This window comes from Numenius arquata, chromosome 9 (assembly GCF_964106895.1).
Source record: "Numenius arquata chromosome 9, bNumArq3.hap1.1, whole genome shotgun sequence".
Taxonomy (NCBI): domain Eukaryota; kingdom Metazoa; phylum Chordata; class Aves; order Charadriiformes; family Scolopacidae; genus Numenius; species Numenius arquata.
Window position 1 is genome coordinate 4,116,303 of NC_133584.1, and position 12,760 is coordinate 4,129,062.

The following is a 12,760-nucleotide window of genomic DNA, read 5'->3' on the forward strand; positions in this document are numbered from 1 at the left end:
TTTGTCAAAGATAACTGAGGGGTTATGCAGGTCTAAACATAACTCTTCGTATCAGCAGTAAGACTCGAGGAAACTCTGAATTGTGGCACTTTATACTGAAGGGATGCCTAAACGATTCTTTTCTTCTCACAATCATTCAAAAACTTGAAAGTCCAGGGAGTAGCCTCAAATTTCTCATCCCCATAAATTTAACAGAGGTCACAGCATGGCCAATTCAGCTGAAAAGTGTTATTACAGAAAAACTTGATGATACTTTTATGTTCACTGATGTGAACATAATTCTCTGGGTCTTTTAGCTACATATAGCGTGTCTTATCCATAGAGACACTTCAGCAGATATATATGGTACCATGAGCAAAGTTAAAATTGATGAATTCTCTGATTTATAACTTCTACTGATAACAAGATGATAGAAAATCTTAAATGTATGGGTGTTATTACACATACTGTGTAACTTTGCTCAGCAGAGAAGGGATGTGAACGAAAAAAAAAAAAGTACTTCTCACACCTGATCTAGGGGGACACCTCCTTGAATGACCCTTGTTGCCTGTAAAGCATTGAGCTGATATCTAACCAATGCCCAAAAATCTCGAAGATAGGGTTAGCTTTGTAGGTACTAAGTGTGGACACAGGTCTATAATCCTTCTTGCTTTTAAGGATCACATACAGGAAGAAAGATGTATATATAGAATAGCTTTTTGTCCTTGACGGATCTAATCTAAAGAGATCTCAAACTGCTGAGTTAACATTGTACCCCGTAAAGATCATCCACTGGATTTTAACTACGTAGGCACAGGAAACTAATTATTATAGCTAAACTCATTAGTGATGAGGAGCTAGAGAAACCAGCCAGATCCTCCTCCTCCCATTTTCAAGCTTTGGTGACTGGCAAAAGCAGACTTAAGTGAGAACCCCTTGGTTTTACCCCATCTAAAGCAGAGGATGAATTCATCCACATTAGGCTGCGGTTGCATCTCAGCGCCATAAGCGTCCTCAGCACTGGTCTCAGCGGGATCCAAGAGTTTAAGCACACAGCCTAGATTAATATTAATTTGTCAATCTTTATTAGAAATCTACTTTTAAAGCTGATTCGCAGTGAAGTCACTTAGTCAGATGAAATCATTGCACGCTAAACAATCCTGTTAGGATTGTTTATCCAAGCAAAGGACGTTCAATTGCATTTTCATTAGTAGCACTATATGGTTATTGTCCTTAAAGACAAGACTCTTAGACTTAATCTATTGGTTTACCATTGTATCCAATCGCTTACAGTTGAATTTTCTTAAGAACTAAAAGCTGATTTTTACGACTCTTTGGCATTACAAAAATCAGGTTGCCTGTAGATTAATGAAACGAAGATTTGAGGACCAAAGGTGGTCCTGCCCAGTATCGTAGCTCTGCCAGTGCTGAGGACTCTCCGAAAATTTAAGGAGTTGTGGGTTATCTAATTATGCACATAATGAGATAGAACATTATTTAATGAGAAAGTCACTGGCTGCGATGAACAGCAGGCAATTTATCCATCAGGAAAAGAGTAACTTTTTAAAGAGAAAATATGATGTTTCTCTCTGCTAAATTCTATATGGCTCAAGAAGATGGAAAAGATGGTTGATTCTATAGCAGTTTTCCTGAAGGAAAAGTCCTCCCATTAGATGAGGGGGAGAGTTTCTGGTTTCCTTGCCTTGTGTCACTCTCTGCTGTCCTCCCCGTGGGTTAGAGGCAGCAGAGCCTACGGCAGAGCTCACCACTGGCTTACTGAAACAAGTAAATAACCGTGTGAGATGCCTCCTTCAACCTCAATTTCAAGGTAGCCATGGAATTTAGGAGCCTGAAGTTGAGCCTTTGTTTTTGAAAAAGGGGAAAAAAAATACAGATACTTTCCTAACAGGTTTTTTTTAGGTTTTAGCTGATTATCTACTCTCCCGGCTACCCATTCCGGGAAGATGACACTGCATTTTGTATTATGTTCATGTGTATTTGTACTGATTTTTGTAGCGCTAACTCTAGTTAAAGTCAGGGCATATTTTACTTAGAAGTCACTTTTCTCCATTTATCAGTTACAAAAAAACATTACTACCAAACAAAAGGTGTATTATAACATTAGTAAATAATGCTTTTGTTTCTTGCACAGCTTTGCAGTAAAGGTGCTGCTATAGACAGTGCCTTTGAGTCATCTCCAGAAGATATTTCCAGTATTGCCAGTTTTATTGAAACAAAGCTTGTAACCTGCTACTTAAAACTGAAGAAGCCTGATGATGCTCTGAATCATTCACACAGGTAAAAATAAATATTGATTAGATACACTGCTAAGACTGGAATAAAAAATTAAGCAAAGACTATGAATAAATCCTGTGTAGGACGAATCAGTCTAATAATGAGAAAAGAGGAATCAATAAAACACAAGTTACACTTTGCACTGATGGTTAGATCAGACTAATTCTCAAAATTCAAGACATTAACCCGCAATAGCCATGCTTTTTTTACTGCTGTGATAACGCAGTAGGCAAGGATATTGCAGGTGAGTCATGCACATAGTTCAGGGCACCCTTAAGATTGAAGCTAGACAAATATAAACAGGCTCAACCTTATGTGACGGTAATGATATTAAGAGCTCTTGATCTTCTTCAAGCCAGATTAGATCAAGGATGACTTCAAATTATTTTCATTACATAATTCCTTCATAGGCTCACTTTTGATCCACATCAAAGACCAGCACCACATAAAGAAGACAGAAACAAAACTTGCACATGGAAGAGATGAAATTCCCATTAGTTTCAGATGAGTTAGGATTTTGCTGGGTTTGTTCTGTCTTTAATTAGCATTCAGGCATAACGATAATTTCTGTTAAGCGCATGAATGTCCTACCAGCAACACTTCATTATTGAGGTCTCTGTTCATTTTTCCCCCCTTATATGAGATGTATTAGGATGGACACTGCAATTAGTGCAGGGTGAGGATTTTTTCATACAACCATCTCAAATTAATGTAATCACAAAAGAGTAGTTACAACAAAAGAGGAGGCACATGCCTATGGCCTAATGCACAGGAGACAGTGGGGAGGAATAGCGTGTTGGTACAGAAACACAATGCCATCATGGCAGCAGGTTCATTTAGCCACACGCAACGTCAAAGGAAGTCTGAGAATCCCAACTTAATAACAAGGTCTTCATCTCCTGTCCCCACTCATCCCCACCCCTTTCCCAAGCACTTTTTGGCTGTAGAGCTGTGTCTACCTGTAGCCTATCCACATTGCGGGGGTGCATCCTTCAGACTAGCTCCAAGTACCATCTGGGGGCCCGGATGCCCATGAGTGGTTAGAGAACATTGGGTGCACTCCCAGGGCATATCTAACAGGCATATAAACTGTATTCCTTTCAGGTGAAGTATTTTCTTAGGTGAGCCAGAGCATAAGAAACAGGAAAGAGTGAGAGATTCATTAAAAATAAAAAATCCTCACCAGAAAACACCACCAACACATTAAAAAACCCAACAACAGCAAGAAGGAGCCCCACAGAAACAACCCAACAACAACCAAAAAAAGCCCACCCAAAACACACATTCCTCATGCAAACTAAAAGCCAACCACATTTTTTCATGGCTTCTCAAAGACCACATTAGGGAAAAAAAAAAAAAAAAATGTATATAAAGTTTGACTGGTCTCCCAACTTTTTGGACAATTGATAACGATCTCTCTCTTATTCTAACTGTGATTTCCAAGAACGCTAAAATAAGGAGGAAGCTCTTTAGACAGTATAAATATGATTAGAACAGGAAAGAATTTTCTTTACCTGCTTTAAATTATCATGATTTCAAAATAGTAAGATGTATTGACCCCAGTGCTACAGAAACTAAAGCCTATTCAGACATGCTTTGGTTTCAATTGTCTTAAAAACAGAAGCCATGATCTACAGAGAAAATAAATGCAGCCAGATTGAGATCACTAGAAGACTGAAGTAGGTAAAAAAATTCTTCACTCTTCTTTCTTATATATAATTATAACAATTTTTTCTTAACTCTGGTTACATATCACAAGAAGTGGCAATCAGGAACGCCTATTTTCAATATAATTCTTTTAATGACTTGCAGAATGAGAATAGATCTGCTGACCATAGTTGTCACATTGTAAAATACAGGAACACATACAATAGTATAAAAGTATTAAAAATATTTTAAGATATAAGTAACATCAAGACAAAACTTGAAATAGAATCAATAGCTATGTTTTTAAAAAAAAAAAAAAAACCACACAAATAAATTACTCTGAGCTCTCCTACTAAAAATAGCTTACTGCCATCAGTTAACTAGTGCATATAGAATTTTTATTCCCATTGAGTTTTTATGTCATCACCACATTGTAATGGTTTGCTGGTAATCCTTTGGCATTAATCATGAATCCAAATTAAAATATTCATTTCTGCATTTATTTGCATTTACTGAACTATTCTTTCTTTAATTTCATGTAAATTTCACAGCTCCTGCATTCATTTCTGAAGCCTTATTAACCAAAAATCAGCTTTAATATTCTCACACACGGTTGTATCAAATACATAGAAGTGAGTTTTGCTATGAAGAAATCTTACGAAACATCACAACTAGAGAAATAGAGAAAACAAAGAAAAATTCCAGCAGCTCGGTTTTAAAATGTTCAAGAACAGGCATCTGTAGGGGAATAGCTTTCCCATTCTTAAGAAAGGAAAAGGAGTACAATTTATATCATCAGCTTTAGATCCTGTGCGAGAAGCCAAACCTGGGTCCTCCTGTAAAGTGGAAGTTGGACACTCTGGTTTCTTAATATCAAAATGTGAGGCTGCCTTTAGTATGGCTGGCACAATTGAGGACACGGGCTGGGTTCTGATCATTTGTCAGGCTGGTACAAAAGATTTACCCTTCGCTATCAAACACTATTAAAACCCCTTCTCATCCATCACAGCTGTGAACAAACACGCCATGGATTGACCTCACCAAGCAACATCTGCAGTAAGCTACTTGACCACCACTTTTCATCATAAGATAGCCATCAAAATAATTCCTAACTTGCAATCTGAAGCTATAAAATGAATCACACAATATTTACATGCCCTGTGGTCCTTTTGGCCCAGGCATTATGGCATACCAGGGTTTAATGATCTTAATAACCCCATATGGCTTGCTGGGAAATTAGATTTTCCCTTTGGTTGCAGAAGGCAATTTTCAATTATAGCAGATGGCAAAACAGTGAAGGTCTGAGGAGTCAAGAACTGACTAAGAAACCTCAGATTAGTACTTAGGCCTTCTGTTGCTCAGCCTAATAATGTCAGTGGTTGAGTTTTTGCCCCCAAAAAAAACAGTCTTTAAGCCAGGCATAGCAGTTCAGCAGAGCAGTCCCTCAATTATGCCTGCTCTTCAGAGGGCCGGCCCCAACAGAGAAATCCATAAAGCTGCGGTCGCATGTGGAAAAACAACCCATGGTGCATCACGTACGCAGCTCTGCAACTGTTAAGATTCAATTTTGTTTGAAATTGGAGAGAGCAATGCTGAACTCCATGACAATTGAAGATGGAGGATCCTTCAAAACATGATACACATGGCTTTTGATGAGCCGATAGTCAATGAGACTACATCCCCTTTATTTTGTTGGTGGTTTTTGGGTTTTTTTTTCCCCTCCAAGCAAGCTAAAATAAATCGGCATTGACACCATGTGACTTGCTGTTTGCACGTGGGAAAATAGCACAGAGCTTTTCTATTGGAAATATGCTTTTTTGCTGCTGCGCTTACACTTTCTCAGCCACTATGGTCCTCGGGGCGCATAAGATTTGAAAAATGACAGACACGTGCCTTGATGCAGTTGCCTAAACAGAGGGTGCTGTTCATAGAGATCCTGTACATGGATCAAGCACTAGAAAATACGGAAGAGGTTAGCACCACGTACCCCGCAGCAAGTGACAAAAAGCGTTTTGTTTCTTTTCTGCCTACTTTTGATCATCCCCTGCCCAGGTTCAGTGGGGCTGCTGCTGTCATAAAACTCCTTTGGAAATTAGCTCTTCAGCAGGGGAAAATTTGCACCTCTTCCCAATGGAATTGCCATTGGGCCACAGGAAGCCCATGGCTGGTGGCAGGACATGCGTCGGGAAGTGCCACCTGGAAAGAAGTTTGCGACCTGCCTCCTGGGGAGCATCCCTGGGCTTCTCTCCCTGCCCTCCTTCCCTCAATCTGGAAATTGTGGACATAAGGTCTGAGGGCAGGAAGAAGAGTCAGACATTGTGGTATGTTCCTTTAACGTTATCTCCAAGTAATGTCTGAATAATATGTTCATGATAATGAGGACTGCTTTACGGAGCTACTGAAAACCTTTGGGGGTTAGCAAAGATTTTCCTGTGTCCTTGCAGACTTTGCGCCGCAGCACGACCCGCTGCCAGTTCTCTCCCTCCCTCCCAGAAAGGCAATGCATAGAGAACGTAATAAATCTGTAAAGCTTTTTTCTGCTATGCCTTTTTATGTGTTCGGTGGAAGGCAGGGCTCTCTAATGCCTCTTGCACAATTCATAGGGAGACACATGAAGTAGAAAATAGCACCTCTGTTAAGCAGTACACGATTGCTTTAGTGATGACTTAACAGGGGAAATCTCTTATGGAGGCACAGTGGGAAAAAAAAAAAATCTAAAACAGCTGAAACCTCACAGATTTAATTCTAAATCCTCTGCATTTTTCCCCAGTGACTTTTAAAACACTTAAAAAATGTTTAAAATAATTATTAATGATGAAGTTTTATACAATATCTGTCAGAAAAAAAAAGGCATCTCTAAACTTGGTCAGTGTATTACAGACATGATAAGTCAGTACTCTTTAATCCAGATTAATTCAGAACTTTCAGGCTAAAAATTCAATATTCAGCTACTTCTTCATTCCCCGGGTTCCTTATTTGGCACCTTTTAAATAGAACTATATTAAAGTAAGTTGGAGAATGGAATTCTAGTGAAATATTAAATAATCAAAAATAAATAATGCAATGATGCTATGATACAGTGCAGTCAGTGGGCATTAAAATAGAGGCAGAATAGAAGAAGAGCTCAAAAAGAGCATGGCTTTTTTTTAGGCGGAAGTAGAAAAATGAGAAACATAATGGCTGATGCTGCTAATCTGTGGGAAGTCTGTAGTGTAATGTATACTTTGCTCTAAACTACTCTCCTAATCACTTCACCTCCTCAGTAAAGGGAAGAAAAAGAAAGAGGAGAATTAGAAGCACCTAATTACTTGAGCAATTGTGTTAGGCATATTGCAATATACATAATAGATGAGATATTATTAATACAAAGCTACTCCATTGAGATGCTCAAGATAATATAAACCAGAAGTACTCTTAAAAAATAATTCCTTCTCATGCAGCATTTCAAATATTTCTATGTACTTCAACTTTTTATTACTTTTTAAATTAGAAGTGTTTCTCTGGTTTCTGAACTCTGAATCGTATGTTGTTTCCAGGTTGATGTATCAGTGACATAGTTCCTATTGTATGGGCTGAGAATTCCTCCAGTGAGGTCAAAGGTTATATTCTCCCTTGACTTTGATGATACTATATTTCAAAAACATTTATCTACATGGCGTGTGGTGGGATCCTATTAAGGAAAAGCATATTTAGGGAAAAAAAAAATACCCTGGAAGAAATACAGTTCCTTATGGAAGAAAAAGTCTAGCAACATTGGATAGTTTTATAAGAGTTGGGATATGTGACAACAGTCCTAATGGCATCAGAAAGTTTGGCGGTCAAGAAAGTGATACTTTCTGGAAAGTGAGTGGGCAGTACATTATGCAAGCAAGACAGGGAATGCAGAGTATCTCCACTTGTGTTAAGATGTTTTGGGAGGTTTGAAACAAGATCTTTCTAAATATCTTTTTGTTCTGGACCGGAGAACATTCTCCTTTTTACCACCTTCACAGATGAGGAATTGAGACCAGTATAGCACATTTATCTTATGCTTGCAATTCAAAGCAAATTGCTGCTGCAAAACCTTTTAGCACGGCAGTTATATTTCACTTTACTGACAGAGAAAAGGCGTTGTGTGAAACCTGTTTTGGGAACCCACACTTCCTCCCTTCCTTTCTCTTTAGATATGAAAACTTCATGAGATGGTTTCTTCTGTGCACTGAAGGTCCTTGCCCGCAGATGCCATAACTGCATCTATTTCTGATTGGTTGTACAAAAAACATCTAACTGCACAAAGACAAGCCAGGCATCCTCCTTCAGTCTAAGAGGATTTGGCCCTTTTCCTTGATCCACCTGTTTGGTAGAAGCTTTTCTGTCTTTGTTCGCAGCTTTTTGTTTTGTTCAGGGATGTTGACTATATTAGAAAGGATTCCTAATGATTTATCAGATTACCAGAGACCCATTCTGGACTCTGCCAGCTTTGCAGTGATCAGTACAGCTGCTTTTGTACATCTATCAAGTGTTTATGGCCTCTTTGTCCTCCAGCTTTTTTTCCTCTATAACACAAATGTTATCTAATTTTTGATGTCACTTCTTTAAAAAGAGTGGCCAGGGCAGGGAGGGAAGGGTGCTCCTTCTTTCAGGGACCAGAGCTCTTCTGCAGGGGAAGAAGGTCCCCAAGTGCAGACCAGGGTGGGCACAGTCACAGGCAGGCATTTGCTGGCAATAGAAAGAAAACTCCCATGGACTGATGAGTCTGAACCTGTCCAGCCACCAAGAGACTGAACCCAAGCTTGGGAGAAAGACCCTACCTCCCTCAGATGTACCTTCAGGTGGCTCTCCTCATCACAGACACCCTCCGTCTCCCTTTAATTATTAGGGCCCACTGAAAGCACTGCTCTCTTGCCCTCTGGGAGAGAGGGCTTCTGCATACCTGCTTTCACAAGCCTACCAAATATTTCCACCAGCTTGTTGCTACAGGGAGGGTTTGTGGGTTTTTCCACCCCTCTTCAGGATGTCAGCTTTCGTAAACTCTCACATAGAGCAAGGAAGTCCATAAGCTTTTCTGTATCCAAGGCACATTCCTCTTAGTTCCCTACAACAGCACCAGGAGGAGAAGTGGTTTAGAATACAAAGTTAGCTGCAAGCAAAATGTACCACCGTGAGTTCCTCAGATATGATTTCATTTAAATTGTAACAACCACACGTGCAAGTTGCAGGAAAATATGATAAGGCTGATTCTTGGCTTCCACAGGGTTCAGAAATTTGAGTGTCAGGAATTTGACTGCCTCTAGTAGAGCTGAACTCTTAAGCCAGCCCTTGGGATCACAGAACGGAGCATGGCAGACTCAAACAGATGCAAGACTCGTACTACACTGCAGATAATAAGCTACCTGCCACAGAGATGAAACAAGGAAAAAAGAAGAAAGTTGAGGTTCAGTGTAATTGTACAGGATTTGTCAGGTTCATCTGTAAGTATATTGGGGCTGGATCATCAGCTGTACTGATTGACAGTATTCACTGAAGATAAAAGCATTGTATTAGTCTACAGCAACTGAATACACGCTTCTGCTGGATACTGGTTGACACTCTGACTGCACTGACACTGTATTTAACGTTCTGGTGAAGAACAGCTCAGCGACTACATCGGTACAGTCACCCCATGCCAGGGACACGTGGCCGTGCCAGCGCAGCACGTGGCCACACCAAGGCAGGCTGGCCCTCATCTCCCTCCACATACTGCTTTGGCACTGAATTTTTACTCCAGATAGATCACCCAGTTCCTCTCTGAGAGTCAATTCTAATTGACTATTAAAATGCATTTGTACAGAAGACCACACTGTATCACAGGAAAGCCCAGACAAATAAGATAAAGAAAAAGCTTCTGCCACTCTAATTAAAGAAATACTGCAGGAACCTCTACGAGCAACTTTTTTCCACAGTACTAGCGAGAAAAAATGTAAACTCATTTTTTCCCTGCTTTAGCAGTGCAGTGTATTTTTTTTCACTTGTTTCATCTACAGAATCATCTCATTGGCTTTTTCTTGGCCTATAAAGGCCAAACACAAACGACGTGGTGGATCGTAGCAGAGGCACTTTTTCATGTCAGTCAGATTAGAGTTTAAATCCCCGTTACGTTCGGGAAGGAATTTGTTCGAGAATGTGCACCTTAGAGGAAAAGGTGGAAAATGTGCACCTTAGAGGAAAAGCAGCCAGGTTTGATGTAGCGATCCGAGTTTCTTGCCACACCTGCTTTCTTAACACCAGGCAGTAAGATTGAAAGAAAAACTTGGAGTGAAAAACCACAGCATCTTTGATTCGCGTACTCCCATTGCTGTGACGGGGAGAGAGTCCATGCCTTCTTGCCCCCTCCTCACAGTTTGGAAAAAAGATAATAGGACAAACACTGTATTATCTTTAAGAGGAGATGTCAAGATGAAAAAATGAAAATGTCAAAAAAGAGGCTGATATACGGCATTACTTAAGGACTGTTTTGTTGAGAAAAACTGACCAAATGATTTACGAAAGGCTTTTAACAGGGCAGTCTTTGGATTACAGTGAAAATGAAAAATAAATGAAAATCTATTTCAAGTTTACTTTAGCCTAGTCATTTGACAGATGAGGGCAAAACCTGGCAAGAATACAAGTTTTAATCTTCAGATGTAGTGACTTTATTTGCAGTTTTGCCGATTAGAAGTTTTCTCTGTGCAAAATAAAAGCTACCCATTTTCAGACGTTTCCTGTCAAAACTTTTTCTACCTGAAGCTCCCCTGAGAGAGACAGGAGTAAAAAGATCAAAGGGATGATGCTTCTGCTCAGGGCGCAAATCGTCACACATGGAGATTGTCCTGACTGTGTTGCAGCCGCTGTGTCCACCACCTTCTTCCCTTCCCATTTCTTCTTTCAAGCCTCCCTCTTGAAACACATCCTTCCTAATTAATTACTGGATTAACCAGCCTAGTATCGAGACTGCTCATGGCTGGAGGTGGATCTTGGAGCATGGTCTTGTTCTCAGTATGCACAGCCTGGCACATTTCTGCCTGGCCAGATGGGTCTCCCATCTGCTCCTATTTGAAGGAGAACTTCCTGGAATTAGGGTTTTCCTCTTAACCTTTGTTTGTATAATTCCTTTGCTTCCTATTTTCATTCAGTTGGGTTGGTTGTTTTTTTGGTTGGTTTTTTTTTTTTTTTCCCTTTTCACCTGAAACACATCAGAGTCAAATTTAAAAGCCAAAGAGGTAGCCCTGCACAGTTTTAGGGCACACCTGGCATTAAATTAGCCCTGCTCTGCACAAAGGCTACTAAACTGGAACTGCATCGGTACAGCAGAGGGCTACATTAGGGCAGAGCAGTAATGCAGCAAGAATTACTTCTAGTGTATAGGCTACAGAGAGCCCAGCAACATCAAACCGAACTGCCAGGAGTCAAAGGTAGCTTTCTGATGTTTGCTCAAGCTATTAGGGCATGCTATGATGTTTTTCCGTACAGAACTTATAGATTGAGAGAAGCAGTTGATCTTTTTGAGACTAGTAAAAAAAAAAAAAAAAATCAAGATGGAAAAGGGAGAGCTGATATCTAATTCTATGAAAATCTGCCATAGTTCTATATTTATTATAAGCCTATCACAGCACATCCTGCTCCAAGACTTACAGAAAATGTGTTGTTAACTACCAGGGAATTATTGTTTTTTTAATTTTTTCTCATCGTAGTGCTATTGCTTGGCTGCGGTAGAACCGATAACTTTTGGGGGTGGAGAAAAGAGATCAATATTACTATTATCAACTGTTGACTACAATTTACAGCAACAATGATCTCCTTTAAAATAGCTTGCAGAATTACCAGTTGCCATCTGTGTAAGGTATTACTGTTTTGGTCAAATGATTAAAAAGTGATAGTATTTGATGTTTTGATGATTTTGTTTTGGTTAAATAAAGTTTTGGTGACCATCAGTATTGTCTAAGCTTCAGATCTGAACCCTGTTTGGCTGAGAATTGCAGTGTTTGCTGTTGGCATTATCTTTTCATTACTGATAAGAATGATTCATTCCCCTCATTAAGAGCAACTAATTTTTAACCTCCTGTGCTGTTTCATACATTGTATTTTATTGAATTCAATATTTAGAGGCGTCCCCAGTCACTAAGGTCTGACTTCCTCCAGTAATGCCTTAAGTTATATGATATTGTTTGTCACTGGTTTTCCCCCCACACAACCTCTTTCCAAAAATGTAGTTCCTGCAGGGTAGTGCTTTCTCTCAATACAGGTTTCTGAGCATTTTTTCAAACGTTGGACAGGGAAAGCATAGTTCCGAGATGCTTCCGAGCTCCTATACCACCATAGGATACAGAATAAAGCTTTACTGTGCCAGAACAGAAATGTCACTGCTTACATCTACCTCAGCGCTTTGGTTCGGCGCAGTAGTAGGATTTTGATGCACTTTACCCAATTTTCTCTATCTTCTGCACACTAGATTATTCACAGACCAATTTTCGCACTCACAAACTAGATTAATTTCAGAGAAAACTACCTGCACATTCTACATGAGCTGGGTCCAAAATACAAGTAGCACCTAACGAAGGCACAGGAATCCAAACCAACGGCTGACCTTCAAGACAGCTTTGAGCAACACACACGGGGGAACTTTGCTTAGGGAAACAGATTTTCTCTAGCCTGAAATAAAAGCCCCAACTGTCTACGATATAGATGTAGCAGCCTCAACGTTATCTTGTCTGATCTACTGATCCACTCCTGATATATCTAATTACTTGCAAATGTCGACGTAACCATTCAGAGCTTCAGGCCTTCTTCTGGATGCCTTGGAGAAAGTGCCTGCAGAGTTAATTTGATTGACAAGTCTACAGCA

General features: G+C 39.8%; 1 protein-coding gene across 1 annotated transcript in view; it reads left to right on the top strand.

The window, feature by feature from the left end:
• The window catches only part of SPATA16 (spermatogenesis associated 16), an 80,926-nt gene that overhangs the window by 12,717 nt on the left and 55,449 nt on the right, over window positions 1–12,760 (top strand). Inside the window, exon 2 of the mRNA XM_074153705.1 lies at window positions 2,132–2,277. Coding sequence (XP_074009806.1) covers window positions 2,132–2,277 — 146 coding nt within the window. The remainder of the gene's footprint in view (window positions 1–2,131; window positions 2,278–12,760) is intronic.